The sequence below is a fragment of the Tasmannia lanceolata genome, unplaced genomic scaffold, assembly GCF_043159265.1.
Source record: "Tasmannia lanceolata isolate RefF3 unplaced genomic scaffold, GAP_Taslan_0.1 ptg000018l, whole genome shotgun sequence".
Taxonomy (NCBI): Eukaryota; Viridiplantae; Streptophyta; class Magnoliopsida; order Canellales; family Winteraceae; genus Tasmannia; species Tasmannia lanceolata.
The window spans coordinates 61,115,346-61,135,220 of record NW_027518695.1 but is presented as its reverse complement, the minus strand read 5'-3'; the positions used below and the strand labels follow the sequence as shown (position 1 = coordinate 61,135,220).

The 19,875-nt window shown below is 36.8% G+C and overlaps 1 protein-coding gene across 1 annotated transcript; it reads right to left on the bottom strand.

Annotated features, from left to right (window-relative positions):
- Positions 1-4,908: 4,908 nt before the first annotated feature.
- On the bottom strand, positions 4,909-5,953 carry LOC143849367 (uncharacterized). Its single transcript, XM_077358371.1, has one exon. The coding sequence runs from the start codon at positions 5,680-5,682 to the stop codon at positions 5,110-5,112; it is 573 nt and encodes a 190-aa protein (XP_077214486.1). The 5' UTR covers positions 5,683-5,953; the 3' UTR covers positions 4,909-5,109.
- Between the last annotated feature and the right edge of the window lie 13,922 nt (positions 5,954-19,875).

The following is a 19,875-nucleotide window of genomic DNA, read 5'->3' as shown; positions in this document are numbered from 1 at the left end:
TGTTTATTCTAGCACTTGTGAAGTTTCATCTTAAATATCCATCATTTGCGTTTGTTTCCATACGTTTCCATTAGTTTATAAGAATTCCATCTGAAACCAACATGTTTCCATTTCTGTTACAACTGAAATACATACCGAAAGTGAAACTTGAAATCTTGCTTCTAACAAGGATTAGGCTTATATAAAAGGGAGTTGAGTGAAATTTGACTTGAATATGACTCAATTAACGAGATGGGTTGGTCGGATCAAAGGATTGTTCCTTGGAGATTCATTCATATTACTAGTGAAATTGTAGATGGATGTTGACATTTTTTTTGCATTATCCCTGGATGGCTAATGATGGGGGTTTCCTACAGACTTGGTGATTTTTGCTGTATAAAAGACGTAGGCCTCGGTCTGACTAGGGGTGCAACTCGGGTCAGGTTCAACCCGAAAAAAAGTCGGGTCGGGTTGAGTACGGGTCAGATTCGGGGTCGGGTTGAGGTTTCCCAACCCGGGTTGAATTCGGGTCAGATTAAAGGTTGAGGATTGGGCAACCCAACCCAAGTGAAATCCGATATTTTTTATCAATTTTTTTCTTTGTAAGCTTAAAAAGTCGGGTTTGGTTGGGTCGGGTTCGGGTTGGAAAAAGGGTTCCTTGGGTTGGGTCATGTTGGAAATCAGGTCGGGTTGAGTTTGGGTTGGAAAAAAGGGTTCATTGGGTCGGGTGGGTTGGCCTCAACCCGAGTTGCACTGCTATGTCTGACTAGGTTTGAGGGTATAGAGATTCTCTAATGTACATATTGGAACAACAGCTTTTAGGTGTTTCTTGGAGGGGAAGATCCATTTCAACTTCCTCTATTTCATAGTATCAAGCAAAAATCTTCTGAATGTGGGGATAAATGGGCTGGTGTGTACTTTTCCTTAACAAGTTTCGAATTTACAAAGCCAACAAGAGGATCTATTCGAAAATAAGACATTCATGACTCAATCCTTTCTCCATTTAAAGAAACTTACGAGTTCTTATCTAATGAGAAGGAAGTGTATGAGAAAGGTGATTTTTTTAATAAATTAACATTTTTCTTCCTTCCATATGGAAGTATTCTCCTGTATATGAAGTACATTGTAAGGACTCCCTTGTTTTTACTTATTCAAAAGACTCTCCTTTATCTCTTCACCAACATGTTACCATTTATATCAATCTCTGTAGCTCAGTAAGATATCAAAGTTCAGTTCAGTTTCCTTGAATGCTAAGCTTTCAATTTCTATATTTTCATGGCAATCCAAGTTTTTGTAACTCAATCAACTATTGGAATTGTCACTTGAAATTGAATAATTTCTTAGCATTTAACAAAAGATTTTCTTGTTTAAACTTAAAAAATTCAACCCACCTGAAAGATCTGATTACTATTTATAGGAGACATTTTTAGCTAGAACTCGAATTGTGTTTTAAGTTTTGACCTATAATCTAGTTACATTTTTCTTTATAGTAAAAGCTCTAAGGTCTTACCCCCCCAAAACAAAACAAAAAAGCTCTACGGTCTTAATCTTGCTAGTGTTTTCTTGGAAAGTTTCCTCGAATACTAATAACTGATTCAGAAACTTTTCAGCTGATACAATTATTTCAATTTACTCAGCTTTATAGCTACAACACCAAGTTTTCAAGTTCAAACCTACTTAAGAAATCGGATGATGGAATCCTCTTGGATTTTTATGCAAGTTCTCATCAATTTAGCTTTGTAATTTTAGTGGAGTATAACTTCAGAAATCTGGACTCGGTCTCTCAAAGTGCAAGTTTGGTGGGTTCTGTAGTTCAAAAACGGGTCAACAAAGCAGATAGAGCTTCTTAACACATAAACATCAATATCTAAACCATTGGAGGGAAGATTATGAGAGAACATATATAGCCTTAAATGTATATGGCAGGAAGGTCCGAACAGCCCAAGGCAACAACAATCAACGCTATGTTGTGTCCGGAGCGGAGAATAATATGATGAACGCATGTGCGCACCCCCAAACAGAAGGATCACCAAAGAGTAATATCAAATCCCGCAGGGTGATGAAAAGATTCTCACGGTGAAGGGAAAATCAATCAACAAGATAAAAATGACCAACAAAAAGCAAGAAATGTGGTAAGAGGGAACTATTTTGAAATGAGCAACCCCTATCCAAACATCAAACAGTCCTAAGGACTGTATGGTCAGGGAATAGGGAAAGAAATATGAGGGGAAAGGAAGAAGAGAAAAGGGAAAATTGGAAAAGGATATAGAGGAGAAGAGATGATGGGAAAATGTGAGATTGTAGGCTGTTGCACTAGCGGGTAGCAGCATGCAAGCGGTTGGAAAACTGTGGGATGGGAGAGGAAAAAAGAAAGAGAGAAAGAAGTGAAGGAGAAAGGGAAAGAAGAGAACGAGGAAGAGAGAAGATGCAGGAGAGAAAGGGAAGAGGAGGAATGCAGAATGGGGAGAAGGAGATACGTAGATAGTAAACCTTAAATGATGTGGAAAACCCTCGCATCTAGGCTCCAAAATAATAATATACATAAATAGGTTCTGGGTACAAAAATAGCAACTAAACAAATATAATGTCTCTAAAATGGCATGTAATCATGGCCAGATCACATCAGTTGGGTAGCCAGGTTTTCATCACAGCGGCAATTCAGTCGAGGAGCGTCCATTCGTTGGCTCCCATCACTCTATTGAATGCCTATTCTTGCAACTCTCAGGGGCTCTTGGTTGAACCGGATATTCATAGCCACTACCAGCAAAGATTGTCGTCTATGTCTACCATGATAGACATCAATTCTAGAGCTGCCGCAGAGGATTGAAGCAAAATCCTTCCTCTCTTATATCCTCGACCTGCTTGGCAGGACTCATCCACGTCTAGTACTCTTCCGATTCTTGCTCAAACTTTACTGACATTATTCTCACGCCAAGCTTCTGGCGGAACACCTGAAATCTCCCACCACGTAGTCCTAAGCACATTTGCGAACTTGATGAACGAATGAACCAAAGTTCCATTTCATCAAAAGGGACGATCACGCATTCGACAACCAGGCTTGCTTGGCGGTAGAATAATAACTACCTCAAAGGCATCAAGTTGGTAAATGAGAATCCTTCTGAAAATTTCAGTGGTTCGTTCTAGCAAGCCACCAGCTTATAGAGAGATCTTGACCACTTTGATGCAAGACATCTAGTTGGTAAATTGGAATCCTTCTGAAAATTTCACTGGTTCATTCTAACAAGCCACCAGTGTATAGAGAGGCTAACCACTAAGACGCAACTCTCCTCAAATCCCATTCTTTGCACCTGGAAATGTTTGGAGGGATATAACTTCAATGGAGGCTCCTTCTACTAGCAACACCGTCACTGGCTTCTAGTTTTTCGTCTCATTGCTTCTCCTCCGGGCTTCAGTCTCTTCCTCTAGAGCTGAAGATGACTCTCTTCTATTGAGAGGGTATTTGCTCCTTTGTTTCTATGGTCAAGTATCCATCGATTGTTGATCCTCATGTCATTAGAAGACCATATCTTTTTTGCATCGCCAACACTATATTCTTCTCTTAAAATTTACTAGTTTGCCGGAGGAGCATTTCCAGTCTCCCAACCTTCTGTTTTCTTTTGCCGCTTTTTCAAATCGCATCTCTTCTACTCCTCACCACAAAACATCCCTCCTCCTTGACAGTATCCTCTTCCAACTCCCTTGTTGTTCGATCATTAGTCTCATCTCTTCTTTGGTTTCTCCTCCGTCCCATCTCTACTTCGGTAATTTTTCAGAATACTTCTGAAAGGGGGGCCCAGTGCACGAGGCTCCCGCCATTGCGGGGTCTGGGGAGCGCTAGATGTATGCAGCGTTGACTCGAACCCGTGACCACCAGGTCACAATGGAGCAACCTTACCGTTATGTAAAAATTTCAATTAAGTGATTTTTGTTTTGTTTTAAAGTTTGGTTATTTTGACCTTTTCTCTTCCTTCCATATGGCAAGTATCCTCTCCGGTATATGAAGTGCATTGCTAAGACTCTCTCTCCTTTACATGTTCAAAAGACTCTCCTTTTATCTTTCCCTTCCAAAATGCTTTCTGGTTTTGCCTACCAAGTTGTTACAATTTATTACAATATCTGTTGGTTAGTAAACGATCGAAGATCAATTCAATTTCTGTATATGCTAGGCTTTCAGGCATTATAGCTGCCCAAGTCTTTGAAACTCAATCAACTATTGGAATCTTAACTTGATAACGGAACACTCCATACCGTTTAAGAAAAAAAATCAACAATCTTGGTTTATTTTTCTTCAGGGTCCTTTCTGTTGATAAAATTATTTCAAATTCAAAACCTACATAAAAATCTTGTGATATAACCTTCTTGGATTTTTAGTTTTATGCAAGTTCTTCTTCAATTTAATTTTGTAATTTCAGTGAAGTGGAGGATAAATTTAGCAATCAGCAATCAAATCTCTCAAAGTGCAACTTCGGTAAGTTCTAGAATTCAAAAGAGAGTTCAACAAAATGGATGGAACTTCTTAACAATTAAACAAGAAAAATCTTGTTCACCAAATAAGATTTTGAGAGAAAATACAAAGCCTTAGAGGTAAATTGAGGAAGTGTAAAAGAAAAAATAGATGGTCAGAATTTACACATGATGAGATAAAGCAGATCATTGCTCAATAAGAAGTAATCTTCAGTTTGCTGACTTTGAACAATAAAAAAGTTAGCAGACCTAAAGATGCTTGTTCCGAGTCAAAAGATTTTTATGGTCAGGATTAGAACAACGTCTTTTAGTTGCTGGGATTTGTCGTATTGCATTTAACCAACCAAAACACATTTGAAATGTGACCAAAGTCTAGACTACACAAACAGGATTAGTACCATCTTCTTCATCAAAGATTTCACCCTAGATAAGCTAAAAGAGCCTAAAATAAAATCATTGGCATCAGAGAACTAAGAACTAATGGCACTGAAAGACAAAAAATTGCACCAAATCAAGTGTAGAAGGGCAAACCGCCATAGTGAGGTACATCGGGGGCTCCAGCCTGTGAGTTGTCAGGTTCCAGCCTACCAGCTTCTGTAAAATGGAAAAATATGCCAGAAAATAACCTGAAAAATACATATATTTGAAGTGTTCTGTTATGAAACTTTAGAACTTCTGAATTCCATCCAATTCCTTAGACTCAATGTCTAATCCTACCACTCCAATCATGTTTTGGTATTCCCTCCGTATTTTAGGAACTTTCTCTTGATTCTTGATCACGAACTTCTCCTTGAAGTCCTTCTCAGACAATAACAATGCCCAAGCGGGATTCGAATCCTTATCGATCAGACCTTCTGACATGAGAATTTGCAGAACAGAACATCTAGGATGAATTCTCTTCTCCAAGCTAAAATTCATAATACTTGGGTTTCTGGAAATAACTGATGGCTTCCAACCCATTTTTTTCACGAAGTAACGACTCATTTTCCTAATTTTCTTCTCCGATAAAGCCATGCACATAGGTTGACTTTTGAATGCATGAAGTATCTCATTCTCAGACCAACCCTCACTCTTATAAACCTCCAATTTTGCTTCCCAGGTCGATTTGCTTATCACTGACATAATGTAGACTGCTTGGATGAACATTGATTTTAAGGGATCGAAACCCATCTCCTTAATCATCATTATATTCTCATTAAAACGATCAGGATTCACCACCAGTGATCTGGGTTGGGTCATGATCAATTTCGAAATTCACGATTCTGGTACACCATGTTTTTGCAGGGTTGATACATTGGGATTTGGGTACTATTGATATGAGTCTTTAAGCTCCTTGTCAAAATATATGGCTTTGAACAGAGGATCTTTGCAAGGTTATTGCGGGAAAAGCCCAAATCATGGAAACACTCAAACTTGGGCTTTAGGGTTTTGTCTGGTTTGACTAAGAGTAATGATGGGTACTTGGTAATGAGCTTTGTGATGTGGGTTTTGTCAAAATCATAGTTTTTGAATAAACAAAGGACAGAGTCTGCTTTTTCAGCAGTTTCAATGCGGACTTTCTTGTAGACTAAAAGAGCTGCTGCTTCTGATAGCCCACATGAATTTACAAGGTAAGAGGCTGTAAATGAAGGTTCGTTGTTAGGGTTTGATAAGGTGGAAATGGATTTCAGAAAAGGGTTTTGAAGAAAATAAGAATGCTGTGTGATGCTGATTCCAAGTAGCCTGCTGGGAAGAAAATGAATATACATTGATGCAATAAAGGGAGTTTGATACAAATTACAGATTGGGTAAGTTAGAAACGCAGCTGTTTTATTTGAAAGCAACAAACCCAAATCAGTCATTGGATTAATCGCATGAGAAGCACTTTGTATCATTGGATCGAGCCCGTGCCTGACTGTATTTACCTTGCATGAGGTTTGGTAGGGAGCCATGGAAAGCTCTAACATCACAGTTAATGCGTTTCACATTAAAGACATTTTTTTATTGGAATTGTGAGAACCCGCAGTGGACTCACAATCGGTTCTCCCAAAATCCAGGCTCTGTTCAGTTGCATCATTTGATGGGGAGAATAGATGGAAAACTGGGACTTTTGTAAACAAAAAGAACCTTGGGCTATGTTCAGTTGGATCATTTGATGGGGAGGAGAGATGGAAAACTAGGACTTTTGATTTTTAATACGCATTGATTGAGAAATTTATTGTTGTAAAAAAGGGGGAGAGGGAAATCATGTGTTTTTATCTGCCATTTCCTTACCGGCGGCCCACTTGTGGACAATATTTCCACTAAACAAAACCCGCAAAATCCACTCGCATCTAATGAAACTTATGCTTTGGTTGGTTGCTTGAAGTTGGCTGGGAGAATAGGAGAAGAAGGAATTAGAAAAGCATGGAAAATGGGGAGAAGATTAGAGAAAGAGTGGCAAGTAGTATTTGTCAAAGTTTTAAAATTTTGGGTTTTGGTCTAGAATGAAACCAAAATTAGGTATACACGAAACGATATAAAATTTCGGTCAAAATTTCATTTTCCTGCCGAAATTTTAGGGATTTCAGCCAAAAAAGTAGATTTTCCCCCTGAAATAATACTTTCTGAAGTTTCAGTTTTGGCTATCGTAATCTTTTTCTACTTTTTTGGCTTTTAGTTTCCTTTCAATGACAAAACTACCCCTCCAACCTATCACACATCTAAAAGTCGAAGTGTTTTTTTTTTAAATACCACACTTCTCGAAATTTCGTCCGAAATTTAATACTCAACATAATATTGTTTTGTAATCGGTGTGGGATTTCGACCGAAATTTTATGGATTTCAGCCAAAAAAGTAGATTTCCCCCTTAAATAATACTTTCCTGAAATTTCAGTTTTGGCTATCGTAATCTTTTCCTGATTTTTTGGCTTTTAGTTTCCTTTCAATGACAAAACTACCCCTCCAACCTATCACACGTCTAAAAGTCAAAGTTTTTTTTTTTAAATACCACACTTCCCGAAATTTCGTCCGAAATGTAATACTCAGTATAATATTGTTTTCTAATCAGTGTGGGATTTCGACCGAAATTTTGAAATTTTGGTCAAAATTTTGTTTTTCCGTAGAGTTCGGCCGAAATTTTAGGGATTTCACCCAAAAAAGTAGATTTTTCCCCTTAAATAATACTTTCCCAAAATTTCAGTTTTGGCTATCGTAATCTTTTCCTATTTTTTAGCTTTTAGTTTCCTTTCAATGACAAAACTACCCCTCCAACCTATCACACGTCAAAAAGTCAAAGTGTTTTTTTTTTTAAATACCACACTTCCCGAAATTTAGTACTCAATATAATATTGTTTTTTAATCGGTGTAGGATCTCGAAATTTTTTTTCCGTAGATTTCGGCCGAAATTTTAGGGATTTCACCCAAAAAAGTGGATTTTTCCCCTTAAATAATACTTTCCCGAAATTTCAGTTTTGGCTATCATAATCTTTTCCTGTTTTTTGGCTTTTAGTTTCCTTCCAATGATAAAACTACCCTTCCAACCTCACACGTCAAAAAGTCAAAGTGTTTTGTTTAAAATACCACACTTCCCGAAATTTCGTCCGAAATTTAGTAGTCAATATAATATTGTTTTTTAATCGGTGTGGGATTTCGACCGAAAATTAGTTTTCCCGTAGATTTCGGCCGAAATTTTAGGGATTTTACCCAAAAAAGTAGATTTTCACCCTTAAATAATACTTTCCTGAAATTTTAGTTTTGGCTATCGTGATCTTTTCCTGATTTTTTGGCTTTTAGTTTCCTTTCAATGACAAAACTACCCCTCCAACGTATCACACGTCTAAAAGTCAAAGTGTTTTTTTTAAATACCAAATTTAATACTCAATATAATATTGTTTTTTAATCGGTGTGGGCTTTCGACCGAATTTCGGTAGAAATTTCGGTCAAAATAGATGGTTGAAGAGGGAGAGAGTAAAAAGAGAGAAAATATAATAAGACAAGAATCTTCTCCCCAAGTTCCACCAAAATGGAGAAAGATGGGGAGAATATTAGAGGGGGAAACATTGTCACCATCAGTGGCGGAGCCGGGATTTATACATAAGGGGGGCAAAATAATATAATATATTTAATCAAAAAAAAAAAAAAAAAACATTACATTGTCAATGAAAATATACTACAGCTGTACTCGATGAGTCTTCATGTTTAGAAAGCTTGATTGTTTCATTATCAATGCTACAGAATATATCTTTTTTCAATGTCAACGAGTCTTCATTTTTCTAAAAGCAATGTGTGATTGTTTCATTATCTATGCTACAAAATATATCTTTTTCAATGTAAGTAATCAAACTATCAGTCATCCCTTGATCTCCCATCTAATTCTGTAATCGACTCTTTATTATGTTCATGTCAGAAAAAACTCTCTCAATTGTAGCCGTTGCAACTGGTAGAATTAAAATTGATCTTCAAAGACCAAAACGTACACTCCAATTGCAATCAACCCGAACCAACCTGGTTTTAAGGTAAAAGCTCAACCCGAATGCCTACAAACATCTACCCAGGTTGCACCTCTAAAATCAACAAGCAATAAGCATATTTTTTTGATGTGGGAATTATAATGCCTAGAAACTGAATGGTTCGGATCAACCAAAGGTGTGATGTATCAGGCTTTGGTTGTGTTGTATCGTGTGCACCACATTATTTCAAGCATGTCTCTTAATGGGTGTCATTATAAAAACCAAGGGGTGTGAGAAGATCATAATATCTCGCATGTTAAGAAGGAACAATACAAAAAAAAAATAATATCTCCAGAAACAAAAGTAAATTAGTCAAAGAAATGGATTCATGAGCAAATTAACTTATTTAAAAACAACATTTTTATATGGCATAAGCCCATTTAGTTCAATATTTTCAAAAAGTAGTGTACGGCCCTGTGGACCCCGATCCGTAGAGACAGTGAGGGAACGAGTCCCTAACACCTTCTGATCATCCACGTGAATGGAGAGCTCTGCCAAGGAACTCTCAAAACGGTTGCCACCCTCATAGCATAGCACGAGTGGCGATATAAAAAGAAAGATATCTGTCTTGATCCAGAGCCAAGACTCGAAACCAGGACATACCTAAAATAAACTCAGAGTCGCCATCCATGGATAAGCCATGGAACTCCAAAATCAATTCTTTTGTGCAATGGATAACCAGCAATATATATGGGTTCGTGCCTGATTACGAATGGAGAAGGTCTGAAGAGCACCCCCAATTCGTCCGAGTGCAAGCACTTGGTCTCTTATGCCATTTATTATTAACTTCGAAGAGTTTCGGGCGAAAATCATATGAAATGAGAACAATCCTCAGGAGTCGTCTACCTAAGCATGCATTTCCTGAGGATGAAGTAATAAGCATGTACAAAATAAAATGAGAGGAGTGTCACCTAAGCATAGCTAGGTTATGAGTGACATGCCTAATGGGTGTCTAAGTTCTGATGTGCAAACACATGCATGTTAAACTAAAGGTATATGAACAGTACAAGAAAGTAAGAAAACACAACAAAACATATAATATGACAAAACAACAAATCCTAAGACTCTAAAAGATTTGACCCGAGTCTTCGGATGGTCTGATATTCATCCAAAGAAGCCTACGTATCCCCGCCTCCACAAGAATCAGAGTCACGTAGTTCTTCGCGCCTATTCTAAGCTATGATGCCTAAGACATCTAGACCTCTATCCTAGACCCGATCTAAAAGACCGGACCAGTTATTAAAGTTTCTTGTACGATTATTTAAATTCCAATGAATTGTGGATTTTAGGACACCCTATATGCCCTAACTAAATGCAGATTAGCCCTAAGCTAATGCAGGTGGTTCCTAAAACCTATGTATAACTAGGCTATGTTTCCTAAGGAAAACAAATGGTGGACTAACGTATCCTACTCTAGTCATCACTCGGCGATGTGGATCGCTGACTGACCGGATGGAGGCGCTCCTATAACTCTATGACAGACCCCTAACTCTAAAACAAGCACACGACAAACAAACAATCAAACACCCTGTCAAAAGAAACTCCTGACTCTAAAACTCTCTCTATCCAAGAGAAACTTCTAACTCTAGAGGAAGATCTTTTGAAAACAAGGTTTTAAAGGTTGCTTATTCAAAAAGATTTAAAATGCTATTTACAAAAGTTTGGCTGGACTTGGGATATAAATCCCAAGCTGCACTACGTACCTCGTGGAAGAGGATCAAGCCAACGTAGTTCGAAACGAACTCTCCTAATTGCTACTTCTAAAACACTCAACACTTCAAAAGATTTAAGGGGGATATATTTTTTTTTTATGTTTTTGATGTTTTAAATTTCTAATGTTTTTGAGTTTTATATGTTTTAACATGTTTTTGAATTTTAAGGTATTTCAATATTTTTGGATTTTTTAAATGTTTTAACATGTTTTTGGATTTTAAATTTCTGATTTCATCCTTTTGGTCAAAGACCGAAGGGAACATACAAAGCAAAACCTTAGGGCCAAACCCTAGGGCAAATAGGGGAAACCCTTAAACAAGGTAAACTAATGACCAAGGATAAAGACAACGATCTAAAAAAAATAAAAGGGAAAGCTCTAATGAGACTGTGTTAGTCTCTAACAAATAAGAGCGACGACAACACTAAGGAGAGACTCCTAAAAACAACTAAAGAAATAGGGGAAATGAACCAAAGACTCTCTAATACTGCTATCAAAAGACGAGTGAATCAAAGACTCTCTAACAATGCCATCCAAATGACGAGCGAGCCAAAGACTCTCTAATACTACAACTTAAATGAGGAATGAGTCAAAGACTCTCTAATACTACCACTAAAAAGGATAAATGAGTCGAATACTCTCTAACACTCTATAAAGGGGGACAAATAAGACATAGCATGTCTTTTAACTCAAAAGAGAGAAAAACCGGGGAAGTTCTATAAATGAGGCATTGTATGCCTCCAAAGGGAAAAGGTGGGCTCTAAGCAACGAGGCTTGCTCTCAGAGGAGAGCTGCCTAGCAAGACAATCATGTCTCCTAAAAAGGAACTCACTAATGAGACCACAATGGTCTTCTAAATGAGGGAAAAGATCTATCTAAAGGTGTCTAAAAGACTTGGAAAGTCCACTAAGTAAAAAGGGGCAAAAATTCTACCAGCTATATAATGCAAGGCAACAATTATGTGATCTTATCCCAACTTAAAATCATGAATCACGGAGAATATAATCTGCTAGGACAAGAAATGACCAATTCAAAAGGGAATACTAGAACTAAAAAGGTAAAGACATAATGATTTATATACATGGGTGCCATTCTAGCTCAATACTAGGGCAGAATTTATTCATTATGTTATTCAACATAAAGCAAACAGGGAAAGGGGAAGAAGACCAACTAAATGCTCCAAAATGATAGCTACAGCAGAGTAACTGCTGTAGACACCCCATTTTGACCAGACCCAAGTTTGTGTCGTTTGGGCAAGACCTCGTCTTTTTAGTGAGCTGGTGCCCCAAATTTAACCCTGGCATAGCTTAAGGTCCCCCGTAGATTCCCATAAAATTTCGTTGAAATCTGAGCTTGTTTGCTCAGTGAACAGGTCAAGATAGTGGGTGCAATGCAGACTAAAAGGGGGTTGAATCATCTGAAAAGGGGGTTGTCCATGGGAGAAAATGAGGCAAATATATCATTTATATGTAAAGGGGGGTGAATTAGCTCGTCTGAGACGAAGCCGATTCGTGCGCTCTTCAATTTTGTGCGCTTATTAAATCGGGGGTGCCAATATCATTTCTATCATTTTGATATATAAGCAAAAATCAAAGAAAATTAGAGGAGGACTATTCATTTTCGTTGAAGAAAATTCACAGAGAGCGAGAGTTGGGTTTTTCTCTTTTCATTTTCTTCCCTCGCCGATCATCTTCTCCGATCACCTTTCTTTTCCGATCATTTTCCGATCTCCGATTTTCTCCGGTCAGAAGGTACCTCCGGTGAGCCTATAGGATTTCTAGCAATCTGTATAGCTTAGATGATTTGTTTTCTTCTCTCATCAGACGAAGATCACTATGTCTTTCAAACGGAGATCTCTTGTTTGATATCTTTGAGTTTCTTGATCCTTAGAATTTCTGATCTACAGTTTATGCTCAAAACTTCAGATCTGTTATCTGTTCTTCTTCAAAAATCTTAGTTTGTAACTTTAGATCTCAGATCTATTGATTTCAAAACCTAATTTCCATTTTCGTCTCAAATTCGAAGGGGAAATAGATCTAAGAAAAAGAATCAGATCTAAGAGAGAGAGAGAAGGAAGGGGAAAGAGATCTGAACGATCGTCTCTTCCGTTGGATTTCTTGTCGGAATCCAGCCATTCTTAGTCAGACTTTCTCTTTTCTTTGGACATTATATGATTATTCTTTGCCATTTCTTAGCTAGAAAGCAAGATCAACCATCTCATTTTGCTCCTATTTCAAATCCTAGCTCGATCTATGCCTGAATGAGTGAGATCTAGATATTTTACTATTTGGTGAGTGTTTAAACTTCAGATTTGGCTGCTTTGGTATGAATTAAAGCATTTGTATTCAATTGGTGTTCAATCAACAAGAGCTCAAGAAATCCGATAAGATCTGCACTGTTCCAGAGCATCTTGAGGTAATTTACGATGGCATTCCTCTATTGCATACTATTTCTGAGAATAGTTGTGGCTCTAGTTAATTGTTTAATTCATGGTAGATCTATCGTTGCTATTGGTTCTTATTGGTGTATCTTCTATCAGAGTTAACATATGTAATTCCTTGAAGGATTTCATGAATTTGATTTGGTAAAAGTGTTGTGTAATGTACAGAATAGCGTTATAACATGTCTTTTATTTAATTACCTTTGATTTGCCTAAGCAATCTTGTTCAGAAAATGATTCTGTTTTGCTACCTTGTTGAGTAAATGAATGATATTTTAGTGGTAAACTGAACTTGTAGCTTCAATTCTTTGAAGTGATCTTCATGAGTAACATTGGTAGAAGAGAAGTTAATAGTTGATTTCTGTTTCTTAAATTCTATTTAATAGTGGTTGTCTTTATAATATGATACTAGCTTCTTCATGGTGCTTATGTGATGGCATAAGATCATGACAATGTTCATGAGTAAATGATAATCCCATATGGTTTGTGGTTGATTCTTTTTAGTGTCAATTTGTCAAAGTATATGATGATTTTCTTGAGATTTAAAATTTCCTACAAATTGATTTGGTAATGCTTAGTACTTAAAAGCTGATTTCAGTTTTGATACCTTATTTTGCCCTCTATTTGATTATATATATATATATATATATATATATATATATATATATATATATTCTTTGAAATTTGGATTTTGTGAAAGGCAAGATAAGGCAATGCAATTGTAAAAACTGTGTTTGTGGAGGTATCATTTCTATGGAAGAGTTTCAAGGGGTTGATGCTTATACTACTACATTTTAGTAATGACACTGCTGTGTGTCTTCCCATTCATGCAATGAATTTTCATGATCATTTGTTCATGTTGTATATATCAGCACTTATTTTAAGATATCAGCAGTACTATGCTTTAACAATTCACAAACAGATCTTGTATCTTGGTTTCTTTAGAGTGGGTTATGAGGAGAACACCTGCTTCTCATGTGCAATCAAAATCTGTATAAAATCATTGAACTGGAGTAATTTAATCTTAGTCTTAGAAGGGATTAACCATGGCAAAATCTTCAATTCGATTTTGGTTTTGTGGCTGCAGGTTGTATGCATGGTAAACAGATTTCTTCCATAATTATATAGACAAACAGGATTTTGAATGGTATTTCAAGATAACTTGTTGTAGTAGGAGAGAGCAGTTTGTGAAAATGAGGTCATTAAGACATTTTCTGGGAAGTTTATGGTTGCTAAATTGAGGCTTATTTTCTTGAAAATTTAGGTAGCTGGCCTGCTTATTGTGACCACTTATAGTTATTGATTTTGCTATGTTAGGCATTAGATTTGGATTATACGTGATAACACTACTACAAGGTATGCATCATTGATTATCAAATAATTCCAGAAATGATTAGGAGCATGAGAATGTTGGTTTCATAATGTGGATTGGAAATGAAATTACAGTATCATTTCACTTGGTAGACTTAATTGCAAGAAGGTGGTTTATTTGATATTTACTGCCATTCATTGTCACTGTCAAAGAGGAATTTTGTCAATAATATTAATTATAAGGTGGGCCTAATCATTAGCTATGTTTTCCTATTATTTTCTTTTGACATGAATGTTGGTTCAGAACATAAGAAGGTAAAGTTATTTGCATCATTTTTTTTATGTAGTCTTGTGTTGTAGTATAACAAATAAAAGGACATTCGTTTGAAAAGAAAGGATGTTTTTTATTTTCTTTTATATACTTGTGTGCTTTAGGAATATCCTTGAACATGAGCAGTTCATCTCTGTATGAGTGTGTATGTACACATGTGTGCCTATAAGTGCGTGGATATGTGCCTGTATGAGCGTGTATACATTTGTATGCATAAGTGCGCTGTGCATGTATCTATGTATGCGTATGTACAGGTGCATGTGAGATTTGTGTGTTCTTTGTATAAGTGAATCTGCTGTCCTATGGAGTTTATCTGCTGTCCTATGGATTTCATCGCCTTATAAATGTGATTTGGTTGAGTTAAAAATCATATCTGCTGCCCTTTAGAGTGTAACTGTTGTCCTATGGATTTCATTGCCTTATAAATGTGATTTGTTGAGTCAAAAATCATATCTGCTGTCCTTTAAAGTATAACTGTTGTCCTATGGAGTTTATCTGCTGTCCTATGGATTTCATTGCCTTATAAATGTGATTTGGTTGAGTTAAAAATCATATCTGCTGTCTTTTGGAGTATAACTGTTGTCCTATGGATTTCATTGCCTTATAAATGTGATTTGGTTGAGTTAAAAATCATATCTGTTGTCCTATAGTTTTCTGCACTTTATGGTCGTGTTTTTGGATGATGTTCTGAGATCATACATTTTCCTTTTGTTTGTCTCAGCCCAAACCCATCCTTAGGGGACTCGCTCAGTCCAAGTAGAGCTCCCCTCCTTTGTATAGTAGACTTTACGAGTCTTTTAGCCACCTTTAGATTTTTTTTATTTTTTCTTTTTCTTTTTCTTCCTTCATTTAGGGGACCATTGTGGTCTCATTAGCAAGTTCCGTTAGGAGACATGCTTTGTCTCATTATGCCTTGCTCCTTTGGAGTCAAGCCTCATTTAGAGCCTACCCTCGGGGAGGTTGCTTTGATTTTGACAGATAGTGTACCCCTAGGAGGCATGCCTTGCCTCATTTGTGGAGCCCCTATTTGGAGACAAGCCTTGTCTTATTTAAAGGTTTCCATTTTTAGAAGGCTTACCTAGCCTTATATTAGAGCAGCTCCTTTTAGAGAGTCCTTGACTCATTGCTCCTTTAAGTTGTAGTATTAGAGGGCCTTTGGCTCATTTGTCTTTTTTAGTGGTTTTTATTAGGGAGTTTTTGACTCGTTCGTCCCTTTGATAGTGTCATTAGAGAGTCTCTGACTCATTTAAGCTCTTTCTTTAGTTTCAGCGGTTGGGAGCTTCTCCTTGGTGTTATCTTCGTTCTTCTTTGCTTCAGACTTGCCCAGTCTCATTGGAGCCTTACCTTTTGGGGTCTTAGATCCTTTTGTCATCTTTGATAATTAGCTAACCTGGTTTAGGGGTTTCCCCTGTTAGCCCTAGGGTTTGGCCCTAGGGTTTTGCTTTTTTTTTTCCTTTTTCCTTAGGTCTTTGACCAAAAGGGTGAAAATTCTTTAAACTTTAAAAACATTTGAAAATTCCTTTTAAAACTTCAAAAAAAAACATTGGAAAAGTTTTAAAATCTAAAAAACATTAAATATTTTAAAACTCAAAAACATTAGAAATTCAAAATATCAAAAATACTTGAAAAACATGTAAAAAGCCAAAAGTGTTGAGTGTTTTAGAAGTAGCAATTAGGAGAGTTCGTTTCGAACTACGTTGGCTTGATCCTCTTCTGAGGTACGTAGTGCAGCTTGGGATTTATATCCCAAGTCCAGCCAAACTTTTGTAAATAGCATTTTTTTAGATGTTTTGAATAAACAACCTTTAAAACCTTGTTTTCAAAATATCTTCCTCTAGAGTTAGGAGTTTCTCCTAGATAGAGAGTTTCAGAGTTAGGAGTTTCTTTTGATAGGTTGTTTGTTTGTTTGTTTGTTGTGTGCTTATTTTAGAGTTAGGGGTCTGTCCTAGAGTTATAGGAGCGCCTCCGTCCGGTCAGTCGGCGATCCACATCGCCGAGTGATGACTAGAATAGGATACGCTAGTCCACCCTTTGTTTTTCTTAGGAAACACAGCCTAGTTACACATAGGTTGTAGGAACCACCTGCATTAACTTAGGGCTAATCTGCATTTAGTTAGGGCATATAGGGTGTCCTAAAATCCACAATTCCCTGGAATTTAAATAATCGTACAATAAACTTTAATAATTGGTCCGGTCTTTTAGATCGAGTCTAGGATAGAGGTCTAGGTGTCTTAGGCATCCTAGCTTAGAATAGGCACGAAGAACTACGTTTCCTTGATTCTCGTGGAGGCGGGGATACGTAGGCTTCTTTGGATGAATACCAGACTATCCGAAGACTCGGGCTAATAATTTAGAGTCTTAGGATTTGTTGTGTAGTTATTGTATGATTTGATATGTTTTCTTATTTTTTTTGTACTGATCCTATACTTTTAGCTATAGCTTGCATGTGTTTGCACATCAGAACTTAGACACCCATTAGGCTTGTCACTCATAACCTAGCTATGCTTAGGTGACACATCTTTCATTTTATTTTATATGTGTTTATTATCTTTATCCTCAGAAAACGCATGTTTAGGTAGACGATTCCTGAGGATTGTTCCCATTTCACATGATTTTTACCCAAACTTCTTTGGAGTTAATAATAAATGGCATAAGAGACCAAGTGCTTGCACTCGGACGAATTGGGGGTGCTCTCAGAGCTTCTCCATTCGTAACCAGCACGAACCCATATATATTTCTGGTTATCCATTGCACAGATGATTTGATTTTAGGGTTCTATGGCATATCCATGGATGACGACTCTGAGTTTATTTTAGGTATGTCTCGGTTTCGAACCTCGGTTCCGAATCGAGACATATCTCTTTCTTTTTATATCGCCACTCGTGCTATGCTATGGGGGTGGCATCCGTTTTGAGAGTTCCTTGGCAGAGCTCTCCTTCACACGTGGATGATCCAGAGATAGTGTAGGGACTCGTTCCCTCGCCCGCCCTCGGATCGAGGTCCATAACTGCCCATTTCACTGTAGGTGGCTTTCTCAACATGATGAATTTGACTACTATGTGAATGGAGTCCTTTAAGTGGCCCATAATCACTCAGCCCTTGCAACTCACTTTTCAAATCCAGTATTCTCTCATCAAGCTTTTCACATAAAGCAAATTCGATCTTTCTTTCCACTTTTGATTTTTTTACAATTAAAAATACTCAGTCATATTTTCCTTAGTAATGGGTTTATAATAAAAGAGACTGCAAATAAAGGATCCAATGATCATTAATGATAATATTGTTTGAACTAAGCATTGTTTTGAGAAGAAACTGAAGTAGGGGTAAATCTTGATCAAGAGAGAACATGAATTTTACTTAAAATGCTACTTAGGATGAAGTTTTCACACCTTGATAGGGAATAAATCACAGATCAGCTCCCTATTTCCTAGAAAAACACATTCATCATTCTGTACACGAAATTAGCAATGTGAAACATTACATCCAGCAAGAGCATTATTAATGAGTCCTACAAGATCTGGAATTATATCTTTACATTTTAACTGATCATACAACCATTCAATTAACAATACTCTATTATCAATTCTTGGATTATCCATACAACTCATGAAATGAAGATCAACCTGTTATACAAAAAGAAATTAATCCGGACAGAGAATTAAATGCTCACATTGTGAGAAAGACAAGAACATTATCCACAAAAAACAAATCCAAACATAGAATTAAACATTTAGATCATGGAAATTTGATGAAATTGTAAGCACTATCACAGCTATATGTCCCTAGATGTATTTCTGCCATGAGTTACATCCAAGTTATGACAGATCTTTTTTCTTAGACATTCAAGAGTAGAAAGAATTCATATAAGCTAAATATTCCACAGGGCATAGCATCAAAGGAAAAAGCACATGAATCATATTCCAACACTACACAGGAATTCCTAAATTAGAATAACACCTCCGTACTCATTCAAGATACACTAGGCACAAGATTAAAGTAACATCTAGATCAAATGTAGCCTCAAATGTTAATTATATGAGTTATCAATCTATTAGCAAGGACCAAGACTATACCATTACAAGAAGAGCAGCTCAGACATCATTCTACCACTATCCAATGAACAACACAAGACAGAAGAAGAGAACAAATACAAAATATTCTATAATAGGCCTATTAATTCATAAACAAAATATTCACTTTGGAAATGGGCATGAGAAGAACTTTTTATCATCCAAAATGTTCCAGAAATTTATCACAATTTATAAACCAAAGCAAAAATGAATTCAACGAAACAGATATGCATTTTTTTTTAAATTACTAGCTTAAAATCAAAGGTTTAAACTATCTCAAAAGTTTAGTAAATAAGAAAGATCTGATTACTGCTCACCCCTCAAGGAATTTTAACACAAGATTTATAAACAAACACGAAGATGCTCTTACCTCTGGTATTTATGCTCCGATTTACAGCTGAAAAGTACAGATCCAAGCTTGAAATGAGTAAATCTGAGATTTCCGAATTCAGATCTAGAGTAATTACTCAGATCTCCACCATATAAGATCAATTCCGAGCCAAAATTAACCAGATCTATGAAAAGAAAACATGAAACAAAGGTGTAGAGGACTAGATCTAGGGTTTCAGATTTAGACTAGGAGAAGCTGAATCCTGGTCAATGATCTTAGATCTAAGATTTTCTACGAAGGTGATGATGAGTGAAAGAAATCAAAGAGGAAAATTGGGAGAATACACTGGCCGGAGCCTGAGCCGGAGAAATGATCGGAAAAGAGAGGTGATCGGAGAAGATGATCGGAAAGGGGAAATAGGTTTTTGAAATCTAAGTTTTCTCTCTTCTCTCCTTCTCTCTGGAATTTCTTATGAGAATGAAAATACCTCTCTCCCTCTCTCTATCTCTCACAATTTCGGATCGGAGGTGGGGTTTCCGAGAAACGGTCGGAGAAAAACGATCGGTGAGGGAAGAAAATGAAAAGGAAAGCCCAAATCTCTCTTTGCTCTCGCTCTCTTTTTCTCTGTTTTCAACGAGAATGAACAATCCCCTCCCCATTTTCTCTTCATCGGCTTTTATACTTTAAAATTAACTGCGATATAGGCACTACCATACTGATGGGAGCACAAAATCTGATTGGCGTGCCCGTCAATTTGTCTTATTATTGC

Excerpts from the sequence above, each read along its gene's own strand:
- LOC143849367 (XM_077358371.1), bottom strand. The coding sequence starts at position 5,682 with ATGACCCAACCCAGATCACTGGTGGTGAATCCTGATCGTTTTAATGAG.